The following is a 20,688-nucleotide window of genomic DNA, read 5'->3' on the forward strand; positions in this document are numbered from 1 at the left end:
TATATATATATATATATATATATATTCTCTTTTTTCTTTTTTTCACTCAGATTAATAATTATAACAAAGTACCAAAAAAAATAATAATAACAAACAAACAAAAAAAAAAAAAATAATAATTTGTTCTTGCGATGTGTCCCTCACATATGGCACTTTTTGGCCCTGGCATTGGTGAAAGACATACATTTAATTTATTGTTCAGCTAAAGAAGAAGAGAATACAAACGGGTGTAACGAAAAACAAGCAAATGGCTCTTTCAATTTGTATCTTCATCTCATCTGATCTTTCCAATACTCGGAAACGTTGACATGACCATTTGGAAGAAAGCTAACTGGTGATCAAGAGTCGTTTGAAGTTCATCAGCAAATGATGCTTTGTTTTAATGTATGTATCATGACAACAACTTGCATATCTGCAATCTTAGGTCTTTATATTTCTGATTTTGAAAGATTGAGAGTTTGAAGAGTTGTTTTCCTCTTGCAAAGGACCTGAAGGCGTGCTAGTTGGTCATTAGCTTTAGTCTTTTGGTGTGTTCACATGCACGTTTTTGTCAAGAAACGGACGATGTAAGCTAATCAACATTGACCCCATTGCCATTAGTTATTTGATGTCTGTTTGGTGTGTCTGGTGTGCCTTTAGTGTTTACAGTATATGCATACATATGTGTATGAACACTGATACACAGAGGACTCTAGAAAGTGTAAGCTCCCACTCTTGTCTTAGATGTTGGCCCCTAGCAGCCAGAGTGGAGTTCTACCACGAGCTGAGAGCTGGGCTGAGATGAGAGATGAACATGTAGGAAGTAAAGATAATTACATGTGAACACCGAGACACCAAGATCCATGTTAAGTGTTGCAGGGAGTTGAAAAGTCACAGTTAGCGTGGGAGAGATTGAACAAGTGGGAGTTGCAGCCAGAAGATTGTTACATTAAAGTCGAAGAGGAGATGGAGAACGGAGGAGGCATTAATAGTCTGATGTTTGTGAGTCATCCACTCCTATCCTATTCACCAGGCATTACTGCCACTCCGCTCAGGTGCCCATGGACCGCCTGCCATTCCAGTGCCATCTTTTTTCTCCCAGGAGGCCACACTTCAGCCTCGATGCCATGATGTTGCTAGAGTCACACTTCCATTAACCCTCTGGGAATGCTTCCCATCGTACCACCGGCTCTCCCAACACACGAGACCTAGATGAGTTCTGACAACATTCTCAGACTTTTAGTAGTGCAGGGGTACAGCGAGCTTTTTGTTGGATGTCATGTAAATGAGTTCATATGAGTAGTCTATGGGGTGAGTATTGGCATATAGCCAACCCCCTGTCAAATCCACTGATGACGACTCTTAAAAGTGGGGTAGGTAAGTTTCAGAAACCGGCTCGAGATACACTTTTTGTTATATTCCATGGAATGCTCTTAACATCCCGATAGCAATGAATATCTGAAGTGCTTTGACAAAAAATCCATAAAAAAATGTCATCTGTAGAAGCCGTAATACTGTAAAAAGTACAACCGGGCCGGCTAAACGGATTGGATGGCCTACCTGCCTGTCAGCCTTCCATCGGGGCACAAACTTATCTCGTGCCCTCATTGGTCATGTGCGCGTTCGTGTGTGTTGGAGGAGGGGCTCTGTAAGGAAGTGGCAGATTTTCTCCGGTTGTGTATTTTCAAATTCTAGTGATCTCGAAGGAAAATTGCCAGGACTTTGTCATTGACTAACTGGCGATAGAGGAGAACCACACAGATGTTTTTTGTAATAGAATGGAATCACAGAAAAGTAATCGTTTCATTTGGTTGGTGTTTCCACTTTGGTTGAAATAGGAATATCTGGAGAACAATGAGATGCGTTTCTGTTTTTCTGTGTTATTGTGTTGGAGGAGCCTGTGACCTAAGATTTTCATCGTCATAACTACACTGTAGCTATGTTCGTATGACCAATACAAGCCTTGAAACCTTGATGCTATTCATTTTCTTACACATTAATTTAATCCGCAGAACAAAGTGGAAAAGATTATGTTATTCTAAGGGAAGAATGTAATTCCCACACAGTTTTAACACCATGTTTTTGTGCTTTACCAGAAAGACAGATGACCCCTGCGAGATGGAGTTCATGGCTTTATGAGCTGTTCATGAGCACTCATTATATGTTCACTTGTCATGTTCATGAACCACAATTCTTAAAATGCTCATGAACCATTTTAAAGAGCAGTTCATGACATTTTTATGAACATTGTTCATTTATATAAAGTTCCTGTTTTGCTCATGACAGACTTTTATGAGCAATTTATGAACTTTTCATGATCCAGCCAATCACAACATTATAATTAAAACCCCAAAAAGTTTGCATGAGTATTTCATGAACTTTTCATGACTATGAGCATTTCATGAATTTTGGATGATTGTGGCAAGTTCAGAATATTTTTGGAATATTCATGAGCATTTTATGAACTTTTGATGATCAGTGTGATGTTGTTAAAGACCTCTTGAATATTCATCTACTATTTGAACATTTCTTTCTTTTTTAAAACTTTTAATCTTAAAACAAAACAATAGTGAATTTGAAACTGAACATTATCTGTATTTATTTTGGTGACATTCATATCATTTTATGGTTTATCTGTACTGTTTGAGAAGCAGTACGAGTAAGTAGCGCCAAGGTGGAACCTTTGGCAGGTGAGCGGTGACATCTGGGTTATTTTAGAGGGGACACTTCCGCCCCCTCCTCAGAAGTAATCCAGACGATCAACCGGATCCTGTGTATAATTATTGCTGCTCCACTTTTCTGTTTTCTACAGGTCAGTACATAATGACAATTATCGATGTTAACTTGTGTGCATTAGATATGATGTTGGAGATGTTTAGGAGAGTGTGTCAGAAGGTTTTGAGCATGTTTGACATAGTAACGGTATTTTAAAAATACTAAACTGTCGGCAACAATAGATGCCATTTTCGCGGGCTTCAGCCGCGCCTGGGTAAATGTGACCTGAGCGAAGGCTCGCAGGCAGGTTAGCTGCTGCGCACGGGTAATATGTTTTGTTTACCTGAGTGCAGTCTTGCAGGCACATTGCCTTGTTTTTTGTTTATTAACATTGACAGTCTATTTTTGTGATCTCCATAATATGTTATATTTGGTAAAGATAGATATATTGATAGAAAGTATTATTTGATAGCGTTATGTGTTTATAGATAACAACCTGTCCTTCACTGCAAACATAGCTGCTACAACCCGCTGCTGCAGATACACGCTTTACAACATCAGGAGGATGCGTCCCCAGCTGACCCAGAAAGCAACGCAGGTTCTGGTCCAGGCTCTCATCATCTCACGCCTAAACTACTGCAACTCCCTCCTGGCTGGTCTACCTGCATGTGCCATCCGACCTCTGCAGCTCATCCAGAATGCAGCGGCTCGTCTGGTCTTCAACCTCCCTAAATGTTCCCACACCACGCCGCTCCTCCGCTCCCTCCACTGGCTTCCGGTAACTGCTAGAATCCACTTCAAGACAATGGTACTTGCGTACCATGCTGCGAATGGATCTGGCCCTTCCTACATCCAGGACATGGTTAAACTGTACACCCCAGCATGTGCACTCCGCTCTGCATCAACCAAACGACTCGCTGCACCCTCGCTGCGAAGGGGACCCAATTTCCCATCAGCAAAAACACGTGGGTTTGCTATCCTGGCTCCAAAATGGTGGAATGAGCTCCCCATTGACATCAGGACAGCAGATAGCTTACACACCTTCCGGCGCAGACTGAAAACTCATCTCTTTCGACTCCACTTCGAGCAATAGAACTATTAACAAAGCACTTATATACTAATAAAGGACTGGCTTACCTAAAGCCAGTTGAGTAGCACAAATGTTTTTGCTCTATGACACCTGATGTACTTTTATGATTCTGTTTTCTTCAAGTTTGTATTTTGTTGGTCGAACGCACTTATTGTAAGTCGCTTTGGATAAAAGCAGCTAAATGCAATGTAATGTAATAATTTATATTGACTATGTTGAATTTCTCCTTGAGATACAGTAATTGACTGTGACAGACAGATAACTTAAATGGAGAAATGTGATGTTTGTAAAGTTCAGCTATTTGAATGTAACTGTGTACTTTGAATTTTGAATAAGAAGCATTCCAGACGATCAACCGGATCCTGTGTATAATTATTGCTGCTGCACTTTTCTGTTTTCTACAGAAATCATTTATTGTTGCTGTGGTACCCAAGCTTTTGGGACCCGTAACAACATTTTTTGTGCAGCTGAGTGTCAAGAACTGCTTCAAATAGTGATAGGATTAATTGTAGTGCTCCACCTGTATACATGTTTGTTTGTTTGTTAATTTGAGTAAAGTTCCATTGTGATTGACATAATTGTTGTTTTCTATCGTTGCCAATTGACCCACAGTCAATGGTTCATGAACAGTTCATGAACAGTTCATGAACAGTTCATAGCCAGCCATTGAATTATATTCAGTGACTGGGTATGAACTGTTCATGAATGGTTCATGAAGTTGTTATGAACAGTTCTTGATATGTTCATGAACAATTCTTGAAATGTTCTTGGTTGAATACTGAATATCCCTACACAGTCACTGAAAACTCCATTTCATGAATTGTTCATGAACCTGCCTAAAACCATATTCCATGAATTGTTCATGAACCATTCCAGCACAGGAGTTTCATGAGTAGTTCATGAACTGCCCTAGTGCCATTTAATGTGCATGACAATTTCATGAACAGTTAATCAACTTTGTTATGAGCTGTTCATGAATATGGTTCACTGATATTCCATGAACTTTTCATGACAAGTTCATGAACAGTTCACTATCATCTCACTGGGGGAAATATATGTTAGCTAAAATGTATTTGAGTTACAGAAGCCGGCCCGTAAAAGACTGTTTGACCTTTTCTCTCTTTAGCATTCTCATTAATGACCAAATACCTACAAATCTAACTGAAAATATAAAATGACGGGCAGCGAAAAAAAGTCTAGCGCAACCTCTGTGTGTGAGCATCTGAACATTATGAGCGTTACTCAATCATATTCTTGCCTCACTAATCTTTTCTCTTAAATCTCAGGTGGAAATTGTGACCCACACAGGGCCCCACCGACGCCTTTGGATGGGCCCACAGTTTCTGTTCAAGACCATTCACCCTTCAGGCCAGACCACCGTCATTTCCTCCTCATCCTCCGTCCTTCAGTCCCAGGGTCCCTCTGACGTCCAACAGCCCCTGTTGGATTTTGACACAGATGACCTGGACCTTCACAGCTTGAGGTACAAGTTGTTAAAGTAAATGAAGTCTATATGCCAATATATGGCCTTTTCGCCCGATATCAACAAGAACAAACTGCCTGCCCCGGCTACAATCACTCGTTTAAAAGAAAGAAGCAAAGCATCTGAGGCCCGTGGATAATACTGCATGCGTGTAGTAATAAGGGGCTGCTGAATTAATCAAACTGTTATTGAAATTGCAATATTGGCTGGTGCAATATTCAAATCGTAGGAAGTACAATATGTCTTGCAGCCAAAACATGTGTAGATGCAATCTCAAATGAAGGATTGCGGTACTGCATACATGTCCAGGCCTATTCCTTCTATCCTACTGACCTAATACAATATTTTTTCTTGGTACAGAAATCAATCCTTCCAATATCCTGATTCATATTGCAGTTCCAATATCAGTCAGATTAATCACAATACGTTTTGTCTTACACATTCTTCAGTAAGTAATGTCCAGATATGTTATGTGTGCAGGATCCAACCGGTACGTTCAGAGCCAGTCAGCATGCCCGGCTCCTCCAGGCTGGTAGCTGATCGCAGAGGGCAGGCCAACATCATGGACTCAGGATCAGGTAGGACACTTTCTTTGTTTACCTCTTCTGTATTGTATTACCTCGTCTTTTGCACTTCTGATACCATCTTGGTTCTTTACATTGGCTTGTCCTCCTAATGGTTTCATTCATATGATGTTCTTTTCCATCAACCTTACTGCAGTCTCTCATTATTTCATATTGGTCAATCCCATCGACCTCATCATTTGAACAGTCAGACTACAGTATGTTTTGGTGCAGTCTGTGTGGTCCATGCTTGTCTTGTCTTTTGGTATACTTACAATAACACTCAACCAACATGATACATTTCCACAAAGAAATATATTGCAATAGAATGATCCAATAGTAAAATAATGGATATTATTATTATTATTGTATTATTATCTGCCATTCTTTTCCTACTTGGAATACAATTCCCAACCACTTTTGGAAAATTGAGGTATTTTGCATTAATTATTATTGTGGCAAGGTTATAGAAAACTGAATCATCTTCAATTGTCTAAATTGTCCATCTTACCTGATCCATATTCTACATCCTTCCCTGATTGGATGAATTGAAGTTTTGGTGGGAAGGGGTGAAAGTTTAGACTCAGTTGTCCATTTTTAAATGAATACTTGAAGATTTTCTATGGTTTTACCAACTAAGCCTTGCATATAAAAACATATAGAGGCCAAAGTCATTCATATAATGACTTCTTTCTAATTGTAGGTGTGTTTTCATGTAATCATTTGGTTTTTCCGAGTCCCAACCTTCCATACCGTACATTATCAACGATATAATTACCTGAAAACAAAATGTTTGAGCTGATCTAAAGTTATAGATCAACAGCAGTTTAATAGCATAATGCCAATATTTTCTCAAACTGTAAAAGCTCTTGTCTGTTTTGGAAAATACCCCAAAAATAATCTTAAAAGAACATCATAAAGAATTACCCAATTGTACCTGCAAATGCTTTACATGTTGAGAAGCCTTTAACCTGTAACCCCAGAACAAATGACCATAACTTCACTTCTAAAAGGGGTAAATTAATAATATTTTTTCTCAAAGCAATGATAAACCTGTGAGATGGATGTAGAAGAGTCAGAATCAATATAGATATGTTTTTATTTTAAAGTAAATTCAGATTGAACATACTAAAAAAATGTAAATTATAGTGTCCGTCCAAAAAAAAAAACATTACTTATAGTGAAAACCACCTTGAATGATGGTATGGGAGACTAAAAGCTTTAGGAATCCAAACTACAACATATAATAAGTACCCTGTATCAAGATTGATGCAGAACAAGTGACATTTTACCTTTTTAGAGAGGTTTAGCAACAAAAAAAAACTTCTGGGGTCATTTGGGTAGATTTGCCAAATTTCTGGCCCCCCTCGGTCGATTTTGATGACTGACACCTCTTTTGAACCGTTAGAGCCAATAGAATCGAGAGGGATGTTCCTAAATCCATCTAAACATTACCATTGATGAATGAGTGATGCGTAGCCAGAATGCCCAAAACCGGAAGCTGGGTTGTAGCTCTCACACACTCTATATGAAATCTCAGTTTTTGACAAAAAAATTATGATGGATTATCAGTAATAATTTCAAAGTGACACAGACACATTGGATTAACCTTCAGCAGTGTTTGTATGCGTTTTAATGCCATTGAACACAACTTTTGATTCGAAAAAAACAAAGGTAAGACGTATTTGCCGTTTTGGCTCCGTAAAGCTACGTTGTGTGTTGTCTGGTTTTGCATTCGCTGACCTGAGTTCTGGTCGCACCGTGATGATACTTATACCTCTAGAATCTGTGGAATCTCAGCTTTCATTTGATATCTTGTTTGTGCAGATCCAATAAGTAATACAATATTTTTACCGTGAGTTATGTGCTAAGTGCATTAGCATTTTTTCACTTAGTGCTAATTCAGAGGCTTGGTATTACCCGTGTGTTTCGTTTAGCTAAAACATTTTCATATCGTCAGTTAGCTGAGTTTCTTCCCGTTAAGTGGGTGTGACAAATTAATAGGTTGTTAAATGTTAAGAAGCCCTGAGACACAGTTTTGTAAAATAAATCAGGTTAATACACTAAGCATATTGCTTAGAGTATGCTTTGTTTGCTGGTTGTATCTTAAGGGAGAAATCGGTTTGAATGAGTTTAACGTTAAAGAGATTTCCGTTGACGTTGTCTAACACAAGTACAATCGCATCCAAGTGGATTAGAAGTAGTCCGACATTTACACCAGCCATTCTTCAGCTTTCCTACGCGAGTTGCTGCTCCTGTTGTTCTCCCTTCCTATTGTTATGTGAACTTTGCCCTTTTTCTGTAATTAAATAGACTGCAATTGTTTGAAAAGGCCTGTAAAAAGTCTATCAGCCATTGAACAGGATTGATTTATTATAAGTGGTTTTGATGTCCCTCTACATGTCTCCTTTAATCTGGTTACGATGTTAGCCTAATCCAATCACACACAGAGATGAGAGGATTTCCCCTTTAAAATATGTATTTTACTCTCAAATGATAATGCTGTTACATGGGTCTTGTGAATGTGTGTGTGGATTATGCCTGGTATTTACTGCCAGTGTGGGTATGGGAACCATCACTTATTGTGTGAAATTATATCCTGTTGCCTTTTGTCTGATAAAGGAGATAAAGGAGCGACACAATGTCTGTGACATCGGCTGTGTCTTGTGACAGAGACTTCATCCAGGTCCGCCCACACACTGACATACTGTAGAGCCACTGCTGGGCTTTTTGTATACAGGTGCCAAGAGACATTTACATCATGTGTCTCACAAAGGTGTTTCGAATATCCGATTTGATCTTTGTCTTCTCTGCATGTTGCTGCGTTCCAACACCTACCGGGTAATACGCACCACACACAATTATGATAAGCAGATCAACAACATGTTGGAATGTAACTAAGTATATTTACTGTACTTAAGTATAGTTATACAGTCCTTTACTTGAGCATTACCATCCACTAGATGAGGGAAATGTTGTGCGTTTCTAATGCACTACATTTGTTTGACATTTAACATTCACTCAGTAGTACACAAAATGTGCTTCACATTGACAAATTAAAACATACAAACAACTCCTATATGCATTTCCTGGATATACATGTAAAAATTGAATAATATTAACTTATATTATATTGATTAAAAAAAACATTCTGCACAATGAGTGAGAGATGATTCAGATGTTAAATTCAGAAATGTTACTTAAAATCAGTGTTGGGACTAACGCGTTACAAAGTAACGCGTTACTGTAAAGCTGTTATTTTTGGCAGTAACTAGTACTCTAACGCATTACTTTTTAAATTCAGTAACTCAGTTACCGTTACTACATGGTGCGTTACTCCGTTACTGCGTTAGTTTTTTTATATAGCCAACAGCCAGGTGAACAGAGATGAGAACTGTACTTAAGTACAGTACTTGAGTAAATGTACTTAAATACTTCCTGTGTCACATGCGGAGACGGGCTGTGGGCGTGTTTGTGTTGTTTACTAACAAGACTGTCATGGCGACGGCGGAGCTCAAGTCTAGTTTCTCCACCTGGAGATATTCTCACTATTTCACTTTTGTCGAGCACAAAGAAAAGAACGTTTTAGTTAAATGTAAGTTGTGTCCTGGCGGGTCAAAGAGCCTATCTACTGCCCGAACCAGTCATTCAAATCTCTTAAAACATCTGCGGCATCTGCAGCAACAGCGGCTGGATTTTAACCAAGGGACTGCTAGCCAGGGAAAAGTCGATAAAGCCATTGCACGGTATGTTGTAGAACACATGCAGGCTATTGCTACAGTGGAGTCACCCGCTTTCAAGGAGCTAGTTAGCATGATAGCTAGGGCTGTGCAATTTAATCGATCTTGCGATATATATCGATATTTAATTTTCCGAGAAAGTATCGATATTTCAGCCGCGGGTATCGATACATTAAGTCTGATAACTGTGTTCGTTATACTCGCGTCCAGGAGAGAAGCTTTAAAAAGGAGACTAATTGAGTCTCTGAGAATGTTCAAATGTATACTTTAATTAATAAAAAGCGCGGTAATGTTACAAGCAGAAGATGGTTCAGCCATAAAAACAGCTGTGTTCTGGCTCTCGTGAGCGAAGGGAAGAGAGCGAGCTCCACCTTTCCAGCTGTTAAATATCCTCTGCTGAATCCTCCCTGTGGGCCGGATGGCGCTGCTGGGGATCGGCCCTCCACGTCTCCAATGTTCGTTGTTGCGCATTACAGAGGATTCAGACATTGCACATTCAATATATAAATAAACACGCATTTTCTCCTCCTTATCTCTTTCATGACTTTTCATTTAATACATTTTAAACGCTGTAATCAATACTCCAAAAATACCTCACGGCTGGTATCATTTCCGGTAGTTCCGAATGTTGTCTCATGCTACCCACGTCTGTAAACAAACGTATTCAAATAAACTGTACCTTCATTTAATATTCAGCAATACTAATATCTCGACGTCTATAGTTGTAGTGTTGAAATCAGTAGGTTTCGGTGTGCAACACTCCGTGTCATATCGCTACTAAATTCACCTCTATAGGAAATTGTATATTAGCCACATGCTAAATGCTAACCGGAGATGAAGGATTTTCAGAATAAAAGCTCAACAACTGGTTGTACACAACAACTTCTGGTTTTTCAGTATAAAACAGCATTTAAACTGACTGTATGTTTATGGTACTTTATGCCATCAAAACATTGATTTTAATTTCTAACAAGTCCCATTCAAATCCCCCGTGTTCCGCCACCTGCTGCACCATTCTCCATTGTCCATTGTGATACTGCACTTTACAGCTAGAGTTTGCACTGTTTCAATAAATGAAAAATTTTTCTCACCACATCTTTTGATTCATTTTGTCCAGCATTTGCAAGCTGGAGACTCTCTGTCAGAGCCATATATTGTATAATGGATGCTTTCAGTTTTCAGTTGAATTAATTCAATCCAAGTCAATGGAACACTCACAAGATGTCACCAAAATCCCACTGTCCCTTTAAAATCTTTCAGAAAATGATATAAGTGTATCGAATTATATCGAATCGTATCGAATCGTATCGTTGGCTGAATATCGTGATATATATCGTATCGTTGGCTGAATATCGTGTATCGTATCGTATCGTGAGATTAGTGTATCGTCACTCAACTAACTATATAGTTATTTAGATCAGTCGATGAAGTCTTATTCAAATGTGCCTTTATGACTCATTCATAATAACATAAAAGGGAGGGAGATGAAGAACAGTCGCTGGTTAAACCACAGACCTGCGCTTTATATTTCCTCCATCCCTGTCGGTATCCTTCTGTCTGCCCAAATTGGTATCTGTGGTTGTTCTGACTCCAGCCGGAGCTCTCTTTTTTTCAGTTACAGTATCAACTTTTGGTTTCAGAGCAGAGAGGCAAGAGGAAAAAGCCAGACGGAGGGATGGAGGTGATGCTTATCAGTGTGCGTGTGTGTTCGTAAGGAGGGTTCATTGTTGTGTCCTGCGACTGCCATGGCGCCGTTTCTTATCACACACACACACATCACTTTTGTCTCACCCTCTGAGGAACATGCCTGTGTGTGGCAGAACTTACCAATATCAGTTTGAGGGCCTTTGGCATCTATTGTTTGATTAAAGGTGCAGGCATGTCATACAGCTTTACCTTTGAACAGGCTAAGAAAATATAAGTATTTTCATTGAATTCTTGTTGTGATAAAAATAATGAAGAATTTGATAAATGACACCAAGTTGTTGAATTGAACACTGTCCCGGATCAATCCAAGCAAAAACATGATGCTAATTTTGAAGGATCTTAAAAGCATAATTTATTTAGTTTAAAGGGATCCTAGGCGGTGATCAATTTATGAATTGAATATTTCATCGTGTTACAGATGAAGGGCTGCACATGCTAACAAATGTGTCAACATTTATTCAAAAACTTGGTGTCATTTAGCTAACCCTGTATTATTTTTAGCACAACAAAAACACTTAACTTTCATTATGTTTCACTTTTTTTTCTCTTGTTTGACCTTCTACAGTAGTCACTTCAACTTCAAGTCAAAACATCTTATGATGATATTAAAGGTGGGGTAGGTAAGTTTCAGAAACCGGCTCGAGTGCACTAAAATTTGAAAGTACACAGCCGAAAAGAATCCGCCCCTTCCTTCGGACTTCCTTACAGAGCACCTCCTCCAACACACATGAACGCGCACATGATGTCAGCAGACTGGTGAAAGTGGCCGCCTGTTGCTGGCGAGTCATTGAAGTACTGCTGCAATGCACGCCCAATGAGGGCACGAGATACATTTGTGCGTGCACGATATGGAAGGCTGACAGACAGGGCGGCCGGGCCAGCTAAACGGATTGGTTGTACTTTTTACAGTATTAGGGGTTCCACAGATGACATTTTTTTATGGATTTTTTGTCAAAACACTTAAGATATTCATTGCTATCGGGATGTTAAGAGCATTCCATGGAATATAACAAAAAGTGTATCTCGAGCCGGTTTCTGAAACTTACCTACCCCACCTTTAACATGTCATGTCATCACTGTGTTGTCCGAATCTGCAGTTGAACACCATTTATTAAATAAAAAATGTACTTGTATGTTTATTATTAAATCATATCCATATAATATATCAATCCCCAACATGCCCTTGGGCAAGACACTGAATCCCAAATTGCTCCCATAGACACGGCCAATGGTGGGTCGGGATTTGCTTCCATATTATGTAACTCTGAATAAAAGCATCAGCTAAAACGAAATGTTATTTAATGTAAATACACCATTTATCGTCTCACTATAGTCTAATGTATTTGTGGTCAACTCTTATTACAAATTGCTCATGAATGAACTATCCGAAACCACATACACTTTACTTACTGGATTTCTTTCACATGAATCACTGCAGTTCAAGTCCCAAAAACCTTCATCCCTCTCAGCCGTCTTCCAGCCATTTTCATCAAAAAACAAAAGTGTTTCCCTCAGAGCCCTCAGGCTCAGAGAGGCCATAAAGCTGCAGTGAGTCACTTACAGTCAGTCAGTCTCCCCAGTGTCTCCGATCTTATCTCAGCCTATAGACTCTGCTTATCTGTGCCTTCCCTGAGGTGATGGGAGACCATGTGCATTGGAGACACGCTCTCACACACAGACACAATGTATGTTTTACAGTGGTTCCAGTCATGGCTCCTTGACTCAGCATATCTGTCTGTATGGAGGGGCAGAGGAACACCAATCGTTCAGTCTCACTTTCCACCTGCTGCAATACACAGGATCAATGCATAGCTGTTCTCAATATCCCCAGGTGTGTGTGTGTGTGTGTGTGTGTGTGTGTGTGTGTGTGTGTGTGTGTGTGTGTGTGTGTGTGTGTGTGTGTGTGTGTGTGTGTGTGTGTGTGGTGTGTGTGTGTGTGTGTGTGTGTGTGTGTGTGTGTGTGTGTGTGTGTGTGTGTGTGTGTGTGTGTGTGTGTGTGTGTGTGTGTGTGTGTGTGTGTGTGTGTGTGTGTGTGTGTGTGTGTGTGTGTGTGTGTGTGTGTGTGTGTGTGTGTGTGTGTGTGTGTGTGTGTGTGCGTGTGTGTGTTAATCTAGACTACACAGTGGTCCAGGAGGTCATATCAAGAAAGAAAGAAAAGGAGACAGACCTGAAAAGAGATAACACTGCAGGATTGGAAAAAAGTATTTAATCGTGTGTGTGCTGATAAATCTCCCAGCCGCCCTCCACACCACTGTAAGTCGTGTTATGACTCTGCAAAGAAAGCCACCCTGCTCCAAAACAGGAAATAACAACAAACCTCCTCCATCTGTAGCATCAGCCATCTTGTTGTTTATGTTTTTGTCATCCTCAGTGTGTGCGTACCTCCGTCCCCGTCTTTGTCGCCACGTCTGACTGTTTGCATGTGTGTGAGTGATTTATCTGCGGCTTTGAATCAGTGATAGTGTGTGTTCGCTGGCGGCAGAGCAGACAGAAAGGGAAGGAGCATGCTTATCACAAAAAGGAGAAGAAGACACTTTAGAGAGCTACTCAGCTTTGGCACAGGTCTTTGTGTGTGTGTGTGTGTGTGTGTGTGTGTGTGTGTGTGTGTGTGTGTGTGTGTGTGTGTGTGTGTGTGTGTGTGTGTGTGTGTGTGTGTGTGTGTGTGTGTGTGTGTGGGTGTGTGTGTGTGTGTGTGTGTGTGTGTGTGTGTGTGTGTGTGTGTGTGTGTGTGTGTGTGTGTGTGTGTGTGTGTGTGTGTGTGTGTGTGTGTGTGTGTGTGTGTGTGTGTGTGTGTTCGATAGACTGGTTGACATGTATGACCATGAAAGGGCTGGGCAGTATACCAACTTTTTATTGTTGGTATATTGATTTATTTTACGATGACATCAATCCACAATCCCAGCCCTGATTGTATACAGAAAAGAATACCTGGATCTAACCAAACCACTTCACGGCGTATACTGCCGCCCAAAGTCCCCGGCCGGAAGTCCCCGTAGTTGGGGACTGGCTTCAGTAGAAGCTGCTGGGACTCCCAGCAGCTTCTACTGAAGCCTTCCGAGTAAATCGCCAGAACGCCGACACCTCCTCATCTCCACCGCTCCCATGTTTTATTTTGTGTTGCCATAAGTTAGTCTATCTGCGTTTGTGCGCTGGGCTAATGCTAATGCTAATAATGCTAATGCAAGGATAATAAAATGGCGGCTTCACAAAACTTTTTGGGAGTTTTACGGGGCGTGGTTTGCAATTCGCCCAGCCAATCAGGAATATAGCTCTTTTCTCAAAAAAGAGCCGCTCGAAAGTCCCTGCTCTCTAGCAGGGACTTTCGAGGGGGTAAAAAGGTTCGCATGAACTACTTTTAGTACCGGCTCTTTTTGGTGTGAACGCGATCATGAACTAAGTTCGCATGAACCTTTGTGGGAAAAGTACCGCAGTGTGAACGCGGCTAATGTCACAGGCTGACATGAAGGTTGTAGTACCAGCATTTGGCCTTAAGGAAAATGTGATTCACCAACCGGCTCATGTTCAGGACGTGACCCAGGCCCACTCATTCAGAAATGGGGCCAGCAGTTTAATATGCTTTCACATAGCAGCCTGGATAATGACGTTAAACCATGAGCCTTTGCTCCCCCTAAATAGTGATTTCAAAACATTGGGAAAGTTCATGATGTCAAAGCAGATCCGGTCTTTTTTTATCAATCTACTATTATTTACACAATAACACTTTAGGAGGAGAAATCCAGAACAACTAACTGTTGATAATAGTATGATTGATTGAATTGTCAAATGTATTGAATTAAAGCACTCAATTATGTGTTTCAAAAATGGTTTCACCATGTCATATGATATATCTGTTGTCTGTAATATCTGTAATGAAAGAGCTTTAGAAATATCCCATGTGGCTTTGACTTGCAACTGAACATTTAGCCAGATCCATCCCCTAGCTGACTCACCCTTCACTCACTCTGTGTTTCAGAATGTGTGTGTTGATACAGAGTAATTCTCCTTATTTGGTTTGATCGTTTTTCGTGAAGAACACTGAATGTACGAATGTGAAAGAAATAGGTTCGGTTGCGTTAAGATGAGATCAGGTAACAATCAACTTTACACTTTTATTAAGACCAATTAATCATTAAGATGTCTTTAAGATGCAATGTCCCTCTTTATGTTATCGTATTGTGCCAAGTCCCATCATGTGTGAATGTAATGGACAATACAGTATTCTGAATGGCTGATTCTAGTCTATGAAACATGAATGACACTATTTTCATCGAACCATTCAGTTCCCATATGGGATTCATGGTGTAAACGAGTGTCAGTATCAGAGAGACAGTGGTTTGATTCCTAGTACCTGCATTCAACTTTGTGATGTGTCCGTGGGCAAGATATTAACCCGAACTCCACATGTCTCCCGTACGCATGTCCACAGGGTGTCATGTGAAAAACATCTGCACTTGGTATTTTCCTACACACTGTTATTTAGGTCTTTCCTGTGTATCATTTGGACAAGTAGAAGTTTTTTGTTTTTTTTCATGCTATGAGGTGTCCGCTAAGAGCAAAAGTGGGTACTTTTAATTCATTGATCATCGCTACACATCGCAGAATACATGCAAGATATTGGGTCTGGGATAGACTAATTTTAACAAGAATAAACTGAAACATTATTTGGATTAACCCCCTCCTATTTAAGTGGGCATGAAGTCTCTCCAAATAAGTTGTACCACCATTGTTAAATGAAAGGAAAACCAATAGCTGCTCTATAACACTACAACACACACTAGTCATATATTGGTGGAATTCCATACATAAAAGATAGGTTGGAACATTCAAGTGTTGGTGCATGATTAAGTTATTGACTACCTTTATGCATGCATGCACCTGTTAGCATCCCCGACACAATGTCCCCTTGTCTCGGTGACCCACCACCTGTCTACCACCATCAGCACCGTGAGGCGAGAAGGGGTTTTCCCTGCATTATTGTCCCTACAAAGGCTAGAAAATAATCTAAGAGAGGGCTTTGAATGACTGAATAGGAAGACAAGGATGGATAGCCCCAACGCACACCCACACACACCTACACACACTCATTTACTCACTCAGACACGCACTTTGCCTACCATCTTGCCCTCCCTATTCGCTCTTCCCCTTTATACTTGAGCTGCCATTTAAAAGACTAGGCACCTGTGCTGTGGTATTCTGTCTCCCATTCTTTTTTTTAATACACACATACCCCCAGTAACCTATACCCCACAATTACCTGCCAGGCTCATAAAGGGCCCTTGTATTTTTGCGCTATAGTGGACACACTGACAACAGTGATCGCGCCGGGTAGAAAGATGCCTGGCCATACGATCTCTTCCTTTTAAGACAAATACCCCAAATTTCCCGTGACCCCCTCTCCCCACCTTTCCATTCCACCTCTCCTGATTTTATTTTCATCAATAGGCACCTTTGTCACCTCGCCGCCACTTTGCCCCCCCCACCCATCCTGTCCATTGCCTCAGGTTGCGTTCGTTGACCCATTGGTTGGTGACAGGACATAACAACAGATCTCTACCGTCATCACTGCTCCTTTTTGTTTTCTTATCACCAGCAATCAGGCAGGGTGGTTATCAGTAGGAGCCCAACGATCTGCTAGAACATCTGAAAGAAACGGAAGCAAAGTGTCAACACTAATGACACATTTAAATATGGTTTTCCTGGAATTCCTGGAATAGCTCCCGTTGGTTTGGTTTCTGTTTTTCAGACGGATACATTTCTCTACAGAATGTACAGGGTGCTAAGTGTCAGGTGCCCTTATAGTTGATACACTTAGATTCCTCTGGAACTAAGTGAATTCTGAGGCAAATGCATGAATACATTGTAACTTTTCAAAGGTAACAATTGTTATAAAGTATCATTACTCCTGCCTGAACACAACACAACCGATACCAACACACAGCCCCTCCCCCCTACACACACTCCAGTACACACACACAAAAGCAGGTTGTTAATTAACCGTTTGAATATCAGCTAATAGCAGCTGTTTGGTAAGCTAGGGATTTACTTTAAGTCACAGTATCATCTACCTGATCTACAACGCTGACACATTGTGTAAAGAGAGGTGTTTCATTCCGCCTGGAGCGTTACAATCCTTTGAATCCAATGAGCAGCATCCTTATTACTTGTATAGGTAAGTGTTGATTTGACAAATTATGCATAATATAAATACAGACCCTGAAATGTGCATGAAGTGAAGTGACTTTTACCGAAATGTAAATTATATAATTTAAAGGAATGAGAAACATTAAGATCCTGATCCTTAGTTTTACATAAAAGCATAGAAAAAGTTTACATGCTTGGGTAATTAGAAATGGATGGACTATCTAACATAGGAAGATTGTCCAGGTACTGCTGGACACACACACACACACACACACACACACACACACACACACACACACACACACACACACACACACACACACACACACATACACACACGGGCAACCAATTAAAACACTGAAATCTGGATTCCTAGTTCATGAATATTGTTGGTAGCAGAGATAAACCTATGCTTTTGTGTTAGTTCATCGTTTATACTAACTTCCTGTCATCGGTCAGGTTCGAGCAAAGCAGGGTGGACCCCAATGCACCAAAAGAAAACATCTCAAGGACAAGACACAGCTGGGCAGGGCAGGAAAAACACAAGGGAACAAGGGAACAGAATCAGGTAGTCAAACAGGCGGAACAACACAGAGACAGGAAGTAAAAACAGACCTAACACAGGGGTGAACATTTTTTCTAAATTAAATAGGAAACACTCACGGATTTTAACATCATCATCCGCAGACTGTTAATTTAGGTCGCAACAATGTCATTTTAGGTTGCAACTACAGACTTCAAAATAAAACTAATGAATTACAAGTTCCGAGAACCCTTCCACATCACGAAGCTTTAGAGTTGGTATTCATTCCACACAGTCTGACTCTATAATATACTGTGTGTTTTGCTTGTTCCGTCTCTTTATTGAAGTTATTTCATGTTTGCATTGACTTCTTGATGTTAATGGCTGCATCATTCAATCATATAGAAATATTTAGCATTGGCAAATTTGGCACCATTGCTTAAGATGGGGGAGATGGTGGGAGATTCTCCTGATAAAAGACTGTTATTTGATTTACAAGTAACTATCTGCACTACTGGTAGCACACTCATAAAGGAGACAGGGTTATATCTTGTGAAACTCATCTTAAATGTCGACTTATATTTCATTTTGTTCCGTTTTCTGTCGACACTCCTTTTGACATCTCGCTCAGTTTTTAGACCCGAGGGTGTTGGCTGGCATCTGTGTATGCATGCATGTGAGCGTGTGAGGGTCGGTTTAGCCACATGTAGGGATTTATGGCAAGTGTGTGCGTGACAGAGAGATCAGGGAGTGACATGGATTGATATGGGTGAGTGCTGATCAGGTTTTAGTGCTGTTGTTATCTCTCGCTGGCTCTTTTTGTCGACGTGTGTGTATATTTTTGTGTCGAGCATTTATAATCTGTGAGAGATGGAATGCCCTCCAGCATCAGTGTTATACAGCAAGTGTGTGTGTGTGTGTGTGTGTGTGTGTGTGTGTGTGTGTGTGTGTGTGTGTGTGTGTGTGTGTGTGTGTGTGTGTGTGTGTGTGTGTGTGTGTGTGTGTGTGTGTGTGTGTGTGTGTGTGTGTGTGTGTGTGTGTGTGTGTGTGTGTGTGTGTGTGTGTGTGTGTGTGTGTGTGTGTGTGTGTGTGTGTGTGTGTGTGTGTACAATGCCAAAGGGGCAGTGTAGACTGAGCAGCTGCTCTTTATAGTGACTGAGCGGACACCAATGTGTCGGGCATCTGCCATGTGTTCACTCTACCGCCTACCCACTGGGGTGTGTGTGTGTGTGTGTGTGTGTGTGTGTGTGTGTGTGTGTGTGTGTGTGTGTGTGTGTGTGTGTGTGTGTGTGTGTGTGTGTGTGTGTGTGTGTGTGTGTGTGTGTGTGTGTGTGTGTGTGTGTGTGTGTGTGTGTGTGTGTGTGTGTGTGTGTGTGTGTGTGTGTGTGTGTGTGGCCTAAGAGTGAGAGAAGCTGTGTTGGTGTTTGTGATTGTCATAATTTATTTTCCAGTAGTTTGTTCATTTTGTAGCAATTGTAATTTGTATAGAAATATACATTACGTTATTGCTAATAACAATTTAAAGGAACATTTGGTTGTAAATTAATTTGTGAGTGTGTCTCCACCAGCTGCTTAGACAGTGGACCATGTTGATTTTTCATGTTCAAGTCCAGTGTGAAAACTGTTTAATGAACACATGAACACATGCACACATGTGCACACAAAACATTTGCGTGTTACAGAACAGCGGTGTGTCCCAGTGTGAGGGGGGGGGGTTGCTGTTGGTGCCATCTTTTCATTCCCATGACCTCAATCTGTGGCGGGCGCCCTGCCAGGCTGGCCATCCCTCTGTCTGCTGGGCCTGCCGCAACTTCCAGAATGTGAAGAGGAAGCAATGGAACAGCAGTAACCTAACCTCACACACACTCTGACACACACATGTGCTAAACTCATCGTTATGCACTCATCTGAGGAAGAGTTATACTTTGTATCATGGATGTAATAAGAGAATTTGATCAAGCTTTGGAATGGCGCCCAGTATTAGTATAGTATAGTAGTGAAAGTTGCTCAATGGCGCATGAAACCACAATGGGCCCAAAGAGCATGCACACTTGCATTTGACTTAAGCCCCGCCTCCAATCCACTATGTCAGCATCCAGTTTGGTTTGGTCAAATTATTTGAGAGGAAAATAATGCAACGGCTATGTGTACATCATACACATTTGACGACCTCATGAATTTAAATTGAATTCAAGTGTTTTTACTTGGTAGTTGATTTAGCTAAAGATAAATGATATGCTGTGCAGACGTCTCTTTCCCAATATAAGTCAATAGGAAAAAGTATTTTTGGGCCCAACGACGTCACACACTAACAAATAAGTTGTAGTACCACAGTTTGGCCACTAAGAACGTTTGCTGCAACCCTATCTCTGGGGGCTTTCTTAGAATCATAGACTGTATATATAAATGGACGTAGTGTCCGTGACGTCACCCATAGGATTCTGCAGAGTTGCCGTGAAGCCCTTAGTAGGCGGAGTCGGCCACTAACGGCTCGACTGTGACGTCAGAGTCTAATCCCGCCTGCTCCAAATAAGGGCAAAGAGGCGGAGGTGGGACCTGCTGCCTCCGAACTGGAAGTAAACAGAGCTAGCTCAGGCTAAGAAGCTAAGCTAACATGAAATACATGCATACCAAGTTACTGCTAACAGTGTAGTTCCCCTATATAAACGTTACATTCATAATCAAATGAGACAATCTGCAAGAGAATTAGCTATATTTTGTTTTTCTTAATGCTTGTCATTCACACG

General features: G+C 40.7%; 1 protein-coding gene across 2 annotated transcripts in view; it reads left to right on the plus strand.

Moving 5' to 3' along the window:
- The window catches only part of bcas3 (BCAS3 microtubule associated cell migration factor), a 328,454-nt gene that overhangs the window by 114,310 nt on the left and 193,456 nt on the right, over positions 1-20,688 (plus strand). For both annotated transcript variants that reach the window (XM_034097703.2, XM_071205327.1), the window contains exons 21-22: positions 5,071-5,267; positions 5,748-5,845. In XM_034097703.2, coding sequence (XP_033953594.2) covers positions 5,071-5,267; positions 5,748-5,845 — 295 coding nt within the window. The remainder of the gene's footprint in view (positions 1-5,070; positions 5,268-5,747; positions 5,846-20,688) is intronic.

The sequence above is a fragment of the Pseudochaenichthys georgianus genome, chromosome 13, assembly GCF_902827115.2.
Source record: "Pseudochaenichthys georgianus chromosome 13, fPseGeo1.2, whole genome shotgun sequence".
NCBI classification, from domain to species: Eukaryota; Metazoa; Chordata; class Actinopteri; order Perciformes; family Channichthyidae; genus Pseudochaenichthys; species Pseudochaenichthys georgianus.